Source organism: Numenius arquata, chromosome 3 (genome assembly GCF_964106895.1).
Source record: "Numenius arquata chromosome 3, bNumArq3.hap1.1, whole genome shotgun sequence".
Classification (NCBI taxonomy): domain Eukaryota; kingdom Metazoa; phylum Chordata; class Aves; order Charadriiformes; family Scolopacidae; genus Numenius; species Numenius arquata.
In genome coordinates, this window is record NC_133578.1 from 55,621,189 (window position 1) to 55,640,026 (window position 18,838).

At 45.4% G+C, this 18,838-nt stretch overlaps 1 protein-coding gene across 1 annotated transcript in view; it reads right to left on the reverse strand.

Annotated features, from left to right (window-relative positions):
- SNX31 (sorting nexin 31) overlaps positions 1-11,542 on the reverse strand; it is a 31,117-nt gene extending 19,575 nt beyond the window's left edge. The window contains exons 1-4 of the mRNA XM_074145244.1: positions 11,477-11,542; positions 11,322-11,396; positions 4,872-4,986; positions 3,659-3,723 (exon numbers count right to left, since the gene is read on the reverse strand). Coding sequence (XP_074001345.1) covers positions 3,659-3,723; positions 4,872-4,986; positions 11,322-11,396; positions 11,477-11,542 — 321 coding nt within the window. The remainder of the gene's footprint in view (positions 1-3,658; positions 3,724-4,871; positions 4,987-11,321; positions 11,397-11,476) is intronic.
- Between the last annotated feature and the right edge of the window lie 7,296 nt (positions 11,543-18,838).

Below are 18,838 nucleotides of genomic sequence, written 5' to 3' on the forward strand. Positions count from 1 at the left end.
AGCAATGTAGACTAGAAAAGGTCATCCTCCTAGACCACCAGCTCCAAATCTCTGCTGCTGCAAGGAAATAGGTCTCAAATTTATTCATAAATGCATAATGACTAGCTGTCCTCAAAGCTGCATCCTGAATATACCACATTACTCCATGGGTGCCCAATACAGTGACAGACCATTATCTCAGATTACATTCAAGGATATAGATGAGTTGCATTAACGCAAGACTGATAAGGATGTACATACCTTCTCATATCATCTTTCTCCTGATGAAAAAGGAGAAGACACAACACAGCCACAACTGTCTCATTTCGCTAATGACTTCTTGCCAGAACTGTGCCATTTGTCTTTAGGGGCTGGAGGGAGTAGGGCATATACTGAATCTGTCTCTCCAGCTTGGTCACTGGCCAAGTTTGCAGAATTTGGGAGAGCGGAGGGGCAGTGAGGTTATGGGTCAGGTTGTTCAACTCCGCTACTTGATAGTGTTAGTAAATATTTCAGCAATTTTCATTTTGAGCAAAGCATCCATTGTGCCAGGCTGCTTGCCCATGTGTTGGGAGTCCTGCTGTCCCCTGACAACTTCTCCTGTGCAAGTAGGTTGCTGGAAAAACAGCCAGAGCATGCCTGCTTTAAGGAGCAAACCGTAACAGCCTAAGCAACAGGTAAAGTTGGTGCTGGGCAAAAACATGGGCCTGGAAAGCAGGGTTTACCTGCATGGGCTTGCCCCCACTTGAAGAGTTTGCCCTGTTAGATAAGGGGGATATAGCTGGTTGGTGTGATGCTGAGTGCAGATACAGATGAGGCATGTTCAATACTGTCAGGCAGCCACAGCAAAGCCAAGGTCCTCACACAGCACTCCGGCTCCAGGAACTGCTAGTCTTGGCACACCCTTCACAACCCCATTCAGAAGCAAAACACTGGACAAGGACCAAAAAGGTCTTAAATTCAGGGTGATTTTTCCTTTGCATCTTATATTTTAGTCAGTGACATATACAAACATCTTCAGCTAGAAGCTTAAATACTGCTGGCTTTAAGACAAGCCAAGACAAGCAAGAAGCAAACACTAGCAAACTGCCTGAGGACAGATCTATTCTCTCTCAATGAAAGATATAAGTGAAGGTGAAAAAAGTCAGCAGTAGAATTTTTAAGAAAAAACCTAGCCTAGCAATTTCACTCACCTCTGGTTTCCTATCTTCTCATTTTATTAAACCTTAGAAACTAAGGTTTCTATTACAAAAGCTACATGGGTTTTACCTGCAGACAGATCTGTGCTCACTAAACAGCTGTGGTGGCAGAAAAGTGTGTGACTCCTTCCCTCTGCCACTTCTCCCATGCTTGCCGGCAGGTTGCTTGTACAGCTGTGCACTAACTCGTTTCAGGTAGCTGAGACTGACTAGTCAAAGCCAGTTCATGTCACTGACAGAAAAGAAGCATGCTATTTCATCATTTTAATGTTTTTATTCTTGAATCATTCATTAGTCATCCCTCTTGCAACGTAACATAAACAAGAGTAAGTTTGGAGGAATGTCTGGTTTTAACACTAAGTAGCAGTAATGCTGAAACCCTATGTTTTCACTCCTAAGCAACAAGTAGGATGCTAAGTTCTGCCTACACATCTTCAACAATGGAGAAGGAAAGAACAGTACAGAGGTGCTTTAAACATGAACTTTACCCCATGTCTTTCAGTGCTGTTACAGAACTCTTATCACTCTGCCATAAAACATCTCACAAGTCACAGTGTACTAATAAATAGTGGAACATGCACAAAGCCAGTTTGCTGAGTGAGATCCTTTAATAGCCAACTTAATTGGTGTAACTGGCAGCTGAATGAAGGCACTGTACATGGCTAATGACAGCAGATGCACTCTTGTCTTTCATAAAGTTATCTGATCTCTCTTAGAAGTTTTTTCTTTAACATAATGAAAGACTGCATAAAGCACTACTGGTGTTTGTATTATGAAGCAGTAATTTATGTAAGCACAAACATTATACGTTGAAACTGTAAACAAGAAGAGCTGGAGAACTACTGTCTTCACCAAACGGGAAGCCTAAACATCGTGTATGAAAATCCACTGTATTGTGGAACAGAAATTTGGGTTAATTTTATGTCTTGAGAATGTACTAACCTTGCACTAACACTTAAGGTATAATTCAGTGCCTACCTTGAACTCCTCAAAATAACTGACTGCTTTTGGCAGCACAGTCATCACATGCCTTAATAAGCACACACACGTATGTACATAACACACATGTACTTATCAAGTCACTCCTCCTCACCAAAAGGGCTTGCAGTAAGGAAAAGGCTAAACTATACAACATCATTTCTGATGGAATGTTAAGAGAAATCAACAATAGTGGCATGTGAAAAGACATCTTTAAACACTGCAAACATGCATTTTGAGGAGTTATTATTTCCTGCCAGAACTTTGTCAAAAAAGAGTCAGTTGGCAGTGTTTGAGGGCAAATTGCAGGCATTCCTGACGGATTTAACTTTCTTTACCAGACCTGGTATCGGTCTCATCAACACTAATCAAGACTCAGCAGTAACTGCTGGGAGTTATCCGTAGGGCTATAACAGGCATTGGATCAGAACTAAAGAGAAACTGCTTCTCACAAACAGAAATCCCTAATCAGAAAGGGGGTTTTCATTCACTGTCTTGAGCACTCCAGTAGGTCTGATTTAAGAGACTGTAAATAAACTGTATCTTTTTATTTACAAAGTATATAGGGGAAAAAGCTTTCTAAAATTTGTAGGAATACTTCTTCACACCATTTTCTATAGCCTTTCTGAACTACCCTTACATACCTTAATTACACATAACAAGTGAAGAGCTCGAGCCACAAAACTCTTACTTGGTTCTTCAAAACATCCCCTCTCTCCAGAACAACTCACTGGAAGTGAGGTTACAGCAGCACCAGCAGCATGTGAAGCACTTCCCAGAAAGCTAAAGCAGCATCCCCTCCCCATTGGAGTCATACTGCACCCACCTGCTCCAAGACACTACTATCCTCATAAGAACCACAACAGCGGGAGAGGAGGAAAGGGAAGACAAGGGACATATGGCACCTTGCAGTAGTCAGACACAAGCAAGAGCTATCCAGGCTCCAAGCCTGCCAAAGAACAATCATACATGACATAGATCACATTAAAATGGATTTCAAAAGTCATCTAGGTTGCAACAACCCAAATACACGCCCAATTCCACCCATCACTACAGCTGCAAGATAAGAGAACATGACATTTTCACAGCAGTCATCAATACACTTATCTGTCCAAAGCACTGACACTACCAAAAAGCATTTACAGTTGCAAAACCCAAGAGTGTGCGTAATCCTTCTATTGAGCTTTCACAAAGACTCTTCTGGGAACTGTTTAGAGGCAAAAGATTCATCAGATATGCCACAGGATATAAAAGCAAAGCAAATAGTTCTTTCCATGTGAGAAACAAGTTCATACATGGACAAAACAATAGCAATACCATTATTGTTGCCACCCAGGCTTCACAGAGAGCACTATCATTGGAACTTGCTGCTTTACAGGACAGACTGTAAATGAGAACACAAGGAAAGGAAGATAGCAAAGGAAGCCTTGAACTCAGGAGGTAGGACAATATTTCTACTCTTTCATATAACAAACTATTTGGCTGAAAAATTCAAAACTTACCTGCTGTAGCTTTCGGAAAAAACCTATGAAGACATCGCTATTGGTAATATTTGGATCCAAAGTAACTGAAAAACAAGAGGAAAATGGGGAAGGAGGAAACGAAACTTAGCCACAAGATGAAAATCATGGCTAGCGTCTAAAAACAAGATGCATACATCATGACTGTTGGTTAAACGGTCAGTGCTACTTCACTCATCCTTTGGTTTCTGCCCAGCTACCTTTACTAGTCTGTAAAATCACTGAAGCCATAAACAGTGCAAAACACATGTAGTGTTGCTATTCTCCTAAAGCAAGGTTCTTGGCGACATAACTCCATAGTCACTCATGGCCAGTAACTCCAAAAAGAACTATTGAATACTCAAGTGAGAAAGATAAGTCTTTAAAACCTTAATTAGTGATTATTTTATCTTGAGTTTCTCTTTTGTAAGTCCAGGCACAAAGTATCTGAAGCCAGAGGCTACAAAACCTCTTTAAGCTCATCCCCTCACACACCCTTCTTTGTGGGTAGTTGAAATGGTTGGGGTTTTTTGTTGGTGGTGGTTTGTTTGGGGTTTTTTTGTTGCTATTGTTTGTTTGTTTTTTTATTTCTTGGCTTATGTGAAACTCACAAGATGCATTTCAAGGATCCTGCAGACCTGGCGTTTAACACAACACATTGTGCCTGAGATTTAATTTTTCTACGAACTCTTATCTTGTTATAATTCTCACAAGCCTGCCCCGAAACCCTTGGAGGAAAGAGGTTTATGTGGAACCCAGTTCGATATCACACTTCTACCAGTCCAAGTGCCTGTCTTCTGCCTCTCTCTTTTACCCATCAGCCACGAGTTCTCACACCCAACCCCATGTCAGCTCTGGCAGACATGAAGCAGCAGGGATGGGTGGCTTAGCTCACAGATCTGGAAGAACAGAGAGTGGACAGACCACAGGCTGCCACCAGGACAAGCTGGGTTAAGTTTAATGTGAAACTGCTCCCTTACGTTTTGGGAAAGCAGCAGAAAGGCAGCTGCTTCAGAAATAAGAGGAGAGATAGGATATGCTGCTGTTCTAGCCCCAGTAAATCAACAGAAAGGACAGGGCTGCAATGCTTAGCCCCAGCCTTATAGGTACACCCTTACTCAGCTCAGTATATAAGGTAAAGCACAATTGTTGACACATCCACAAAGGTTTAAGCCCTACGTATGAAAGCCGATTGGGTTGTTACAGTCAAGCTTACCATTCTGAAGGTACTGCTCCAGCTGAGACCGTCTCTCATCTGCCATTGACTTGGTCATTGCCAGGTAAAACTTTGGAGGGAAAGCAGGCACAGCACTCCCAAAAAGCTGCCTCAGCTGCAAAACAGCCAAAGGAAAACTCCACATCAGTGAAGAAGTGTTCAGAGTTTCCAAGGAGCTTTCATTGGTCTCTTGTTTTGACAGCAAGACATGAAGACCTGCAAAGGGCACAGGGATACCCACCCAGCACCTCCCTGATTGCCCTCAGGGTCCACAGTGAGGGCAAAGCCACCAGAAGACAGCCCAAGTGAGCATCCTCTTTTGATGGGCCTCTCCTTTTTACAGTCTTACCACTTCTGAGCTCCTGCTCCAGGCCAGAAAAGTAGCACTGTATTAACCTTATCAGCTAGGTCTGATACACCTCATGGACAAACAAGATGTGGTTACATGTCTTCTCTTTCCAGTAATCCATACGTGATTACTTTGATCTATAACCACAGAACTACTTTTTAAGAGCTAGTGACTTCTGCCCTTGACTTGTGCTTCCTCAGAGATTTTTATTGTTTCATCTGTGAGAGGCCGTAACTTTTATCAGATCATCTAATATTGTCAAAGAAAAAAAAACAAAACAAAACACAACAACAAAAACCAGAGAATCTTTCAGGAACACTATCTGAAAGTTTGATTCTTCCTCCAGCTATATCAGCTAGCCAATAGGAGCATAATGTCTCTATACAATCCCAACCTCATTTATAAACAAACCTGAAAGGACTAGAGAACCACAATTACATTATCTTATGTTATCGTAAGACAGTTCCAGTATAGGTTTGGGCAGTGTTTTGCCACTTGGAAGTAAAAAAATTCTCCGCTATAGGCAAATTATCTCAAGAGACGGATGAGCTATGTTTACCTTCTCAATATGCACATTACTAAACAGCAAAATACAGCAAGTTTGCCTGGAAACTTTCCTTCACCAAAAGAATATGACATGATCAGTAAAATGAGATTCCTATAGTACACTGAGACATTACTACTAATTAAATTTTAAGCACCAGCATTGAACTCAGCAATTAGTGTCACTAAATCCTGTGAAAGACGACATTTTCCCTCTGGCCCCAGCTGCCCAAGTCTTTCACATGACTCCAGCAGATGAAGCTTGAAGAAGAAAAAAAATATTGCTACTACTGCAAGAATTAGCAATACCTTTTCCTGCCTGTTGGCCAAGATATTCGCACAGCTCCACTTTCCCTACATTGGCAACACATTGCTATTTCTGAGCTCTTGATTACTAGATATGCATGACTCTGAGATACACAGCATAAAAGAGTTAGATAACACTACATGCTTTGGTTTTATGTAAAGCTAACCGTAATAGCTAGTATAGAGTGCTTTTTATCTTCAGAGTCCTTCACATATGTGATCTTCCCCCAGAGACTGAAAAAAAATATTATCTCTGTTCTACAGGCAGGGAAACTGAGGAGATACAGCAAAAAAATTGCCAGAAGTCAGAAAGCCAGAGCCACACTGCCAACAAGGAGGTCCTCTCTCCTCCCTGTGTTCAGGCCATGCCTCACCTACACAAAGCTGCGCTGTCTGTTATCATCAGTTTGCACAAGCAGAGACTCTGGCCTACTTTAAAAAATAATTAATTCATCTCAGTACCAGCTGCTTGGTAAGCTTCTTGAAATGCAATTGTGTGTTCTCAGGATTTGGGCTACAGAGAAGAGAAACTTCTCCAGGCTGATGATACTTTTTCACATCTCAAAGAATCAAAGAAAAACCCATAAAGTGTGTATTTGCGTACAGTGCCGTAAGTCCACCAGACTATCAGCCACCAGCATGAAATTCCATTCTAGCAGAACGAAACTAGCCAGTATTTGCCTTCACAAACCCAACAGCCTAGGCTAGGTTTTAAGTGCAAATCAACAACAACGCTGTATCTGGTGGTGCCAGGTGCCACCTGCCTGCAGCCCTGCCAAGCCAACACCACCATAAGAGATGGGTCCCCTACCCAAAATCTGCTTCTGACCATATTTTTTAAGGCTTTGGGTTTGTTTCTGTGGAGTGGCTTTAGGTTGCAGAAGACATGCATCTCAGCCCCAAGCAAGGGTGCCCTGTGCACTGACGTTTTCTCTTGACTGGACCTACTTGACCAGACAGGTACTTCCAAGTTATCCTGCTCCACAAGCTGTACAAGGGGAGGACTCCCATCCTCTGGCCTGTCTGCGTGCCTGACCAAGCAGCTTCTTTGCCGACGCTGTGTGCAGCTCCTGTCAGCAATACCCAGCAGCCGCTTGCGCCAGTCCTGCCTCACAGCCCACCACCGAGGCTGGGCACAGCTCCACATCCAGCTCCCCACCCCGGAGGCAGCTTCAAGAGCAAGTGGCAGGAAAGCCCACAGGAGACTGGATCATGAAAACAAGCTTAAATCTGACTGTGCTGGAAGCCCAGAGAGGATGTTACAACGTTGTGGGAGAGGTACTCATTCTTCCTCCAAGATTTCTACCTAAGAGAGAGAGAGCAGCTTCCCTAAATACGGCAGTTTTAAACTCTAAGAGCTAATCTCTCTAAAAAGGGGAGTAAAGACACCTATCATAGTTGGCACTGTTTCTTTTTCATCTTTCTGCAATAAGTATTCCCCACCTCAGCAGGAGGCATCATCACTTTTAAAGTCTAGTTGACCAGAATCCATCATCTCCTACTTAGTCTAATCCCATAGGTCTGCTTTTTGGTGTCAGATCCCGCCTGTGCTGTCTAGACCAGTTATTTCACCCAGGGCCATGTTCCATCATAGGTGTGCAGATACCAGAATCAGACAGAGCACCAGAACCAAAACTGCTAACCTGAAAAAAAGTAGAGCAGCATTGTAACTATAAAGCTATTATGCATGGATTATATACAGAATGAACAGGCCTCTGGGCATTTCCTTCTCAGTTACCTGATTAAACATTAAGAAAAAGAGAAGACACCATTCTAAGATTAAAAATGCTTAAACATGCCTCACGTGAAAATTAAAATATAGGTATGCAGAAACTATGCAAGCAATCAAAGACATGAGACTATTCTGGCATATGACTGGCTAAATGAAGTTAAAAAAATATAAAAAAAACAACAAAAACATTTTCTATATTTAATTTCATTTTACCAATTGTTTTATTCTCATTAACAGATTTTTTTAGAACTGTTTTCCCAACAGCTGTTCATACCAATCACTGACACTGCTAACTGACTCAGTAGAGGCTGGCATCATGACCAGAATCCATCAGTGTTGCATTTCACTCTTAGCCCTACAGAGGACACTTCCTATTTACTCCCTACCTTGAAGCAAATCAGTGAATACTCCAACAATTGCAAGAAATAATCTGTTCCTTTCAGTCCTACAACAGCATATAGGTTCATTATTATGATACTTGTTTAGAGAGGGATATGCTAAGCAGCTGCAAAACTGAAAAGCCAAATGTAAACATCACAACATTGGAAACCCAGAACAGCCTGTGTCTTTAGCAACTGTTCAATTTCGAGGAAATCCAGGAACGTTTTTAGTGCACAAATCACTGTCCAGGTAATCTCTAGCCCTACTCTAGAAGTTCTTGTCATTTGTGTCATCTTGGAAGAGAGTCTTACCTCTCCATCAGCAAAATAAAGACCCAGAGCTCTGGTCCATGTCCAGCCCCCACAGAACTAAAGTCAGAGGAGAACACTACTACAGTACAGAGCATTGCCTTATCTCTTCTTGTATAAACCTAGGGTCAAAGCTTAGATCCTTAAAATGCACATCCATCTGCCATTGACACTCCTGCTGAAGCTGCTCACAGTCATTTGCAGAGAACGGCTAACACAAGTCCTAGTTCAGCAAGTGCAAACAATAAGGAACGCTGCCCAAATTGTATGGCATTCATCCCAAGCAAACAGAGACTGGTCCTCCAGCTGTCCTTCCTTCTACTAGTACTTAATACCTAAATACTCCAGATAATGGAGGGGATGAAAACTGGATTTCCCCCAACTGAATGCTCTAGCTTCTAAAAGAAGAGGCAAAAAGGAAGAAGGCAGAGCCACCTGTGGACCCTCTTACAGCCAATGCAAAGCCCTATCTCCCAGAGGAAGGTTGAGTAAATCCTCAGACCAAGACAGGCACCTTCTAGAAATCCACAGCCAAATACCTATCTCCACAAGAGGAGAAGGGCTAAAGCTGCACTGCTCTCCTCAGCATTTCTGCCACCCCTGCCTAAACAACTCCTTCTAGGCAAGATCTCTTTTAGGATATCATTCTTGTTTGTTCACACCTCCTTCTATACCATTTGCCTTGGGCACTCAGCTTCAATTGTGAACCCCATTTTCAGGTAAGGCACCTAGAGATAAGGAAATGCTGCTCAGTGTTAGTAGACCTGCACCCCCCCTTTCACAGTGCTGATCGCTACCCTGAAGGAGATCAGAGGCACAACTAGTCCAGCATCACATCCAAGAGAGCCCAGAAACACATCCTCTGGAGCAGTGTTCAAGAAATACTGCCAAGTATAATCATACAGAAATCTGTCCATGGGGGAAGCCTATTTCTAATTCATGTCCTGCATCTGTCTATCACAGAATTGTTGCACCTGTGGGACTTTGTGGACACTATGTGTGATCTGCTCAAGAGGGTGAAATTACAAGAAGTCTTAAACTCCAGGATACAGTATGTGTGCATTTCTCTACCTTAACAGAGCATTTCAAGCAAAATAAGCAGAACAGGATATGATAATTATAGATGAGCAACCTCACATAAGGGAAGACAATTAAGGGACAGCAGTGTAGTTGTAAGCTGCAAGACCAAGTATGGCAGCTACCAACAGCAGGAGCTAAGGAATTAAGAATAAAAATCAGCTAATGAGTTGTAAATCCCAGCAAGAGGCAAACCGTCAGTTACAAAGCAGAGAAGGGAAAGATTTTGCTGAGAGCCTTAATGAAGTTAAAGCCTCTTGGGCAAGAAACAGTAAGTCTTAAAGAAAAAGCAAGCAAATACATAAGCTGGTTTATGAGTTCAGATATGTTATCCAAAATGCACCATTAACCAAAGCAAAATATTACTGAGAGAGCCCCCACAGGGAAAAGAATTGCAGAGCTTGGGCACAAGAGCATACCTCAGCAAACATTCCTTCCCATAGCAGGCCTGCTACTGACTCAGCTGTCTTTCAGCTGTGCTACTCCAGCTGCTCGTGCAGTCACAGGGTTGGGAAAGATTGACCGATCCCCATCCAGGGTTACTTGGCTGAAAAACTGCTCCAGAGTGGTCCTATCACTGCAACTGAGAGCACAGCAAGGAGGCTACCAAAAGAAGGAGGACCTACCTAACCCACTACTACTAGAAGCATTCATCAAACACAGTCCTAAAATAGGGTTGTCAAGGTAAATTAAGGCTGCTCAGCGGGGATGACAGTGTGCACCTAGACTGACGGAAGAGTTGGGAGAGATTTCGCTTGGAGCCAAAGACTGGCAAAGGCCAGAAAGATCAGGCTAGCAAAGAGAAAGTTGGCAGCCACTCTGCCTCCATGGAGAAGCTCAACACCGCATGCTCCCTTTTATCTTTCTAAGAAAACCAAAGGAAGGCTAGAGGGGAAAGGGACAGAGGCAACTTGAACAAGAAACAAAACAAAAGCAGTGACATAAACAGGCAGATTCACCCTGAAATAACCCACTTCAGTTAGTTGGGACCCTGATGCCCACTATTTCTTGGAATACTCTAAGCCTGTGTTCCAGCTGTTTTGCAATAGCCTAGTAATTGCCTGTGTGAAAGGGTCACTCCCAAGGTTCACACTTAGGCAATTCAGGTCAAAGGATCCAACACTTGATTAACCCCTGGTTTGTCCAAAAAAAACCCTGCAATTTGCCTGGACTGACCTCTGTACACTTTCTAGAGTTGTTCATAGGATTAATTACCCAAATAAAGCAGTTGCATCTCTTTCCCAGAGGCCGAGGAAAAGTGGTACATGGAACCCACAGCTGCTGCTGCTGCTCGGCCAACGTTTCCCACTAAGGCAGCTCACCATATCCTTCTGCCACACCCCTTAGTGGGGTTTTTTTTGGATTTGCCTCAGTTGCTGCTGGATTTCACCCTGCAAACACCGAGGTACGCCGCGAGCGGCAGCTCTGGCCCTCTGACAGCGCAGCATTGGGAGGGACCAGGCTGGGTGCCACGGCCAGGTGAAGGACAGGGCAATGGTCGGGACCAAGCGCATCCTCCCCGTGCTGTTAGCATGAAGGAAGGCTTTAATAACGCGGATTTGGGCAAAACCAACTCACTACCCCTATCCCACACTGGGCCTGTGAGGGCCAGAAGAGCCCCGCTGGCTCTGCAGCCCCTCACAGGGGCCCGGCCTGGCTGCAGGGCCCGACGGCCGCTCGCACCCCGCCAGGCTGCCCCCACCGAGGCTTTTGGGAGTGCCCCCCTACCCTACCAACCCCCGTCCGGTCCTTACCTGGGCGTCCCAGCGGCGGAGCTGGCTGTACCGAGCCTTGCCGAGCAGGAAGCCCTCCAGGCACACCGAGTACAGCTGCAAGCACACCGCCGTCAGACCCGCGCCCGGCCCGCTCCCCGCCGGCCCCCGCCGCCCGCTCCCCGCCCCGCGCCCACCACGTAGCTCCGTCCGCGCCTCTCCCGCAGCTCCTCGGCAGCGGTGATGCTGAAGTGCAGCTTCATGGCGTGACCGGGCCCGTCCCGTCCCCTCACGGCAGCGGCGGGGCTGAGGGAAGGGGGAGGCAACGGAGGTAGGAGCGGGCGCGGCGCTAGGGGGCGCTGCGGCGGGACCGTCCCTCAGGCGCCAGCGTCCCTGAGGCGCAGCCGCCGCGGCGGTGGCTTTTATTTGAAATTCCTCCAGAAAAGGGGCCTGAGGGAGGGCGGCTCCGCCTTAGGGGCCTCGTTATGGGTGAGGGGCAACGCGGGGGTGAAATTAATGGTCAATAAGCGCCGAGCGGTGCCCGAAGGGGACGGGGCCTGGCGGGGAAGGGCGGCAGGGGTGACCTGGGGCGCTGAGGAGGGAAAGAGGCGTGAACAGCACGGGGAAGGGGACTACTAATTCACTGTGAAGTGATAGTAATTCACTTTTTCGAGGAACATGAACTAGGGACCATTTGGTGAAAGGGGTATGCAGCAGGTTTACAAGAAAAGAAAGTCCTTTTTTCACACAGTGCCTCACTGGAGGTCAAATATACTTAAAATGGCAGGTCCATCTCTGGCTCGGGAGTTTTGTTTATCGCTCATTACCAGACAATAAAGATGAGTTACGCTTGCTGTATTTCCTAGCTTCCTTTATCGTATTTCTGGCACCCCTGAGGGAAAGGCTCTGTGGGAGCTGGGCCTTCTCGCGTGGATGGATGGCTGTGGAAGCCCTGCTAGCCTTACACAGGCAGTGCTGCTGGAGACGTGAAATGAGTTCATCAGCACGGAAATAATGCAGCTGAAACGCCTCCCCTGCAAACCCGGAGCCTGACACCAGCACAGTGCTTTGGCCTCACCAAATAGCCCTTTGTCAAGAAGAAGAAAATCATTTTGGGAGGGCCGTGATTCACTAACTGGCCTGGGGAAAACCCCTTCCCAGTGGAACAAGGTTTGTGCTTGTTTTTCAGCAGGATTAACTGTGGGCATTCTGGAGAAAATGAAGAGTAAGTGAAATAACATTGTGTAACATCTTTGATAACTTGATTTGTTTTTCCTCTTCGTCTGTGAAGCCAAATATAACCAGTCTGGCGACTTCTGGAGCACCCACGCAACCACCCTCTTACAGAGCCACCTTTGTAGCTCCCCGGTGACACGGCTGCCCTGTTGTACCTGGGAGAGGAGGCACCTGTGCCCTGGGGAGCTCTGGAAGAGCTTTTCTTCCGCTCCTGAGCAAGGCCTCTGTGTGCATCATTGTTCCCATCCCAAGCCACTTTGCAAATCCACATCTCCACTTGTAACCTGGGAGGCAAGGTGGCTGTGTGGCGAGTTGGATGGAAAAATGCGAGGTATAGGCAGACAGAGGAAAGATCTATGCTCTGGTCCACAGGCAGGAATCTTCCACTTCTGCTGTCGTTCTAGGTTGGTGGTCTCTTGTCATCTGCCTGAATCTATTTCCCCTCTGGAAAACTACAGGAGGGGAAACTGAGCTACCTTTCATGACAAATCTCTCTAATGGTGGCAAGAGACAGGATTAAGCAAGCTTCCACTTACAGATGTGACAATGTAATGTTTGGGGCCCGCTTTTTGAACTGTAATCCCTGTTTTATGTCATCTGCTGACTTCAAGTTTAACCTAGACCACGAGTAACCCAAGGTCCCAGTCACTGTAACATGACACAGCCAATGAGCCTGCCCAGGGCATAATTTTCATTTTCTGGATGCTCAGATATCACATGGAATGTTTTAAATTCTGCTCAGAGCTATAAAAAAAGTACATACCTCTGGAAAGCTATCGCCAGCTGGAACGTGACTTGATTAGGGATGTTTCTTTAGCAGGTTACGTGGGAAGTAGGAGACTGTTTGGCATAGATAAACTGCTCTTAGTACTTAATGTGCAACAGACCCGTTATGTTGGCCCAGCTTCTCATTTCCTTTTTTTTCTTAATGACTACATTCAATCCCAACACAACAAGTGAGAAACCTATGTTTCAAATTATTTTTTGAAAATATTCTTCCTTTGTTCTTGTTGCCCAAGTCCTTCAAAGGGAGCTCCAACGACACGTGCACCTTGTGGTCTCAGTGTAGCTGAAAACATTTCTTTCAAACTTGCATTCACTTCAAATGCCATGCCCTAAGGTTTTGTAACCTGCTAGCTGCGTTTTCATTTGGGTACAGCTACTATCCATCATTATTGACCACATCCTACAGAAGGTAAGCGGGACTAAAAGCTTTCCTTTGCAGAGGTAGTCTTACCACGAGCTCACAGCTGCCAAAGGAACAGCAGTTAGGATGCTGGTGTGCCTCCGCCCGCCTTGTTGAGGAATTGTATCTCATGGGTTTGTGTGCTCATCCTAGCTTATTAATTGAGGAAAAACCTGTGAAGAGGGGAGGCAGTGAGTGAGGTGCTGACTTGTGGCTCGGAAGAGAGAGGAACCCGCAAATGCAAATCGTCACCCGGCAGGAGTAAGGCATACAAGGATTCATAGAATCATAGAATCATAGAATGGCTAGAGTTGGAAAGGACCTTAAAGATCATCTAGTTCCAACCCCCCTGCCATGGGCAGGGACACCTCTCACTAGAGCAGGTTGCTTAAAGCCCCATCCAGCCTGGCCTTGAACACTTCCAGGGATGGGGCATCCACCACTTCCCTGGGCAACCTGTTCCAGTGCCTCACCACCCTCACTGTAAAGAATTTCTTCCTTATATCTAATCTAAATCTCTTCTCTTCCAATTTAAAACCATTGCCCCTTGTCCTGTCACCACTCTTCCTGACAAAGAGTCCCTCTTCAGCTCTTCTGTAGGCTCCCTTCAGGTATTGATAGGCTGTTATAAGGTCTCCCCGGAGCCTTCTCTTCTCCAGGCTGAACAACCCCAGCTCTCTCAGTCTGTCTTCATAGGAGAGGTGCTCCATCCCTCTGATCATCCTCGTGGCCCTCCGCTGGACCCGTTCCAACAGGTCCATGTCCTTTCTGTGTTGAGGACTCCAAAGCTGGACACAGTACTCCAGGAGGGGTCTCACGAGCGCAGAGTAGAGGGGCAGAATCACCTCGCGAGACCTGCTGGCCACACTTCTCCTGATGCAGCCCAGGACACGGTTGGCTCTCTGGGCTGCCAGTGCACACTGCCTGCTCATGTTGAGCTTCTCATCCATAAGCACTCCCAAGTCCTTCTCCTCGGGGCTGCTCTCCAGCCATTCTCCACCCAACTTGTATTTGTGCCTGGGGTTGCCACGTCCCAGGTGCAGGACCCTGCACTTGGCTTGGTTGAACTTCATGCAATTTGCACGAGCCCACCTCTCCAGCCTGTCTAGGTCCCTCTGGATGGCATCCCTTCCCTCCAGCGTGTCAACTGCGCCACCGAGCTTGGTGTCATCAGCAAACTTGCTGAGGGTGCACTCTATCCCACTGTCCATGTCACCGACAAAGATGTTAAACAGTACTGGTCCCAGTACCGACCCCTGCGGAACACCACTCGTTACTGGCCGCCACCTGGACATTGAGCCATTGATTGTAACCCTTTGGATGCGGCCATCCAGCCAGTTCCCTATCCACCGAGTGGTCCATCCATCGAATCCATGAGTTTCCAATTTTGAGACCAGGATGTCGTGCGGGACAGTGTCAAATGCTTTGCATAAGTCCAGGTAAATGACGTCAGTCGCTCTGCCCTTGTCTACCAAGTCTGTGGCAGTATTGTAAAAGGCCACCAAATTTGTCAGGCACGATTTGCCCTTGGTGAAGCCATGTTGGCTGTTTCCAATCACTTCATTATTCTCCATGTGCCTTAGCAAGGATTTCAGGAGGATCTGCTCCATGATCTTGCCAGGCACAGAGGTGAGACTGACCGGCCTGTAGTTTCACGGGTCTTCTTTGTTTCCTTTTTTGAATATTGGAGTTATGTTCCCTTTTTTCCAGTCAGTGGGAACTTCACCAGACTGCCGCGATTTCTCAAATATGATGGAGAGGGGCTTAGCAACTTCGTCCGCCAGTTCTCTCAGGACCCGTGGATGGATTTCATCAGGTCCCATGGACTTATGCACCTTCAGGTTCTTTAAGAGGTCTCGAACCTCGTCTTCTTGTACTGTGGGTGCTTCTTCATTCCCAGAGCCCCTGTTCTTGCCCTCCGTGACTTGGGCAGTGTGGTTAGGGCCCTTGCCAGTGAAGACTGAGGCAACTGATTCCCTAGGTTTCAAGTCTTCACATGAGAACAGGGAGGTCCTAGGCTTGCCTTCCGCAATAGCAGTTGAGCTGCAGATCCTCTTTAAGCCAGCATGCTGCCTTTGCAGGTCCGTCAGAGAAGACCTGCAGCGTTTCCCAGCCAAACCTTGTAGCCTTCCTATGGCTTTTTATTGCAAAGATGGTGTTGGGCTCTTAGTAGCGCTTGCCATGATGTTAATCAGGCAGCTAATTGATCTAATGGGACATAGGATGTGGTGTTTCTCTTTGCAAGGAAAGGACTAGTTGATCGAAGGAAAAATGGGAAGGGGGCAAGGGAATAGGGCAGTTTAATTCAAAGTGCCCACTTACATCATAAAAAGTAATCTGAGAGAAGAACCAAGACACTTGTGAGAGTAGCCTCTGATTCCAGAAAATCCAGGCCTGTGCTGGACTTACTCAGGAGGCATTTCTAACCTCAAATTGCCTCTCAGAGACAACTCATGCACATGGGAAACTGTGAAGAGTTCACTAGTAGTTTAAACTACTACAGCAGGGAGTGAAAATGTTGTCTTCAGGGAGAAACCCCAATGGAAGGATCAATCCCAGAAATGGAGCTTCCCACTTAATCCCAAGTAGGATGGCCAAAACTGCCTTGCCACGTACCTGAAACATAATTATGAAAGCCTAGTGAATTGTGGTCCCAAGGACAAGACTGTGGCACTCTAGCATGTCAGTTTGAAGCACAACTCCTGGATCAATTGAGAATAAGTACAAAATCCTGGTTGGTTTTTTTTGGGAGGTGTTTTGTTTTGTTTTGCAGTTATTCCAAGCAGAAATACGTCTGTTCAATGCAGAATTCAGAAAACCTTTTTGCCAAGAATCCTAATCCAAAATGGCAAGTGGCTGTTTTTCAACACCCAGTTGTCCATAGCAATCGTTAACAACGCTCCTGAGAAGGAAATGCATTTAGGTGGAAGGACTGAAGATAACATTTATTTATTTATTCAAGGGTAGACACCTAATTAGTGTAAACTGGCACCTATAATGACATTGCCTGACTCAGGAACATCTTGATTTCTTCCACCTTGCTCCTTCCTCCCCCAGCACCCAGTCCAAATTTCCTGGACTTCTGCAGAGCAGCAAAGAGGAAAATGCATGCAATCCAGATTGCCTCTGCACCAAATCTTTCATTTAGTTGCCCATAAAGCCACATTCTGCTCAGGAAAGCGGATGGTGGATATAGTACCATCCATCCATTCATTCATTCATTCATATCTCCATTCATTTCAGGAGTGGGCTTTTGGCTGCTGCTGAACTCTGTGATGCCTTTGCTGTGGTTAGAATGGAAGAGAGGGGAAGACTGAAGGAACAAAATACCAGAGAATCCAGCAAAATCAGCTTAGCGCTGGGTGGCTGCAGGGCGGTGGAGGATCAGCGTAAGCCTCTGACACGTTAGAGGGAACATGTGGCAGAAGGAAGTGACTGCCAGTTAGGCTGCCTATTAACCCAAGGGAACAATGCTCTACCTCTATTGAATAAATTGATTTTTCTGTGTGGTGCATTGTTTTACAGCAGCGCTCTAAAGATACGTTGATAGAGGCACTGACAAACACATTGTTCACTATCTCTAAGATTTAAGGAGAAAAAAAAAAAAGGAGACATTGATGAAATAGGGTTCTGCAGTATACAGTGGGGAATTATCATGTAATTAAGAGTGGAAAGAAATAAACCAAATCAACCCAGGGTTTTGTTTTCTTAAGCTGTCATGATCGCCTCAGCAGAATTGCCTCACTGTTTCCTTCCACCACAAAAATCAAGCTAGTATTTCAGGCTGGTACAGACGCTAGTGCTTGACACACCCACAAAAGCCTTGTACAGAGCTGGAAGAACCCCCTTTTTTCCCTCCTCTTTCAGTTTACCCCCATGCAAGAGGTTAAATGACTTGCACATCCTTACAAAACAGAAAAATTAGTTTGGTTAACTCCGGCAGACTCACCAAAGACCCACTGCCTCCTCTCTAGGGAAACAAGCAGAAGTGAGGTGGGCTCTTACTTTCCCGCTAAGGGCCCTGGAACTCCTGCAAATAGTTACATTTTTGTATCATCCTTTAGACCTTCCATTAAACCTTTAATATCATCTGGTTCTTCAACATTTCTATTGTGGTGCTAAATATTTTTAGGTCTTTAAAACTGCCTCCAAAGCTTTAATGTTTTTATAGTTGGCATTACATAAAATTAAAGTTGTACATTCAACCTCTTATCATGCAAGCATCTTGTTTGAATCCCCTCCTTTGTAGGATTTACCATCCAATTTCAAAAACTCTTATATAGTTGTACACTTCAGCAAGATTGCAAATTAAAGGCTGACCCAGTCTGCCTCCCATGGGACTGAACACAAGAATTGTACAAGCTTAACCTAATGCTTTTATAGTGAAGTGAGGGATTCTAAATAGGATTCATTTATGCCAGACCAGTTTCACCTCTCTGCGCTAGGCTCCTTTCTCAAATTCACTTAACAGAAAAAATCCAGACTTAAGATCTTTGCACAAGGGGAAAAATAAGGCCACTCTTGAATTGTCTTTTGTAGGACTTTAGAAAGCATAGTGTAGGGGTTTAAGACTGCAACAATAGGTCCAGAGAACACTGGTGTTCCCCCCATACAACATAGACTTCAGAGAGCCTTCCCCAAAGATCTCACTAACCCCTTCCCATGATTCTGTAGGAACCATATCCTTTAAATACAGCAACTGGAGCCAGATGGATCGCAGTGGTAAGAGTCATGCCTTCCTCCGTGACCAACAGATCTTCACTTCATTGCTTTCCCCCATCCCAGCCTGCCAGGTTTTTCTCTCTTCTCCACAAAAGGAGGATGTGCCATCTTCACTGCTTCCTTTCTCCCCCTGCATTATCAGTTTTAAGCAGCTTACAGAGCCAATTATGGGCTAAACTGGGTAGAAAACACCTCTCATTATCCTGCAGGTCTGCAGAAAGTAAAGGAAGGGGGAAAAAAGCAAGGCAGCAACTATAAGATACCCCATCTGTAGATAGGCAACTCCAACGTATCTGCTTACACAGTGAAAGTTTGTTTTACTACCAAAGCTCTTGTTACTCTGTCTCTCTTGGTTATGCATTTAACAGTTTTCATCCTGCAAAACTTTCCTCCACGGTAAGGTTGTGTAGCAAAG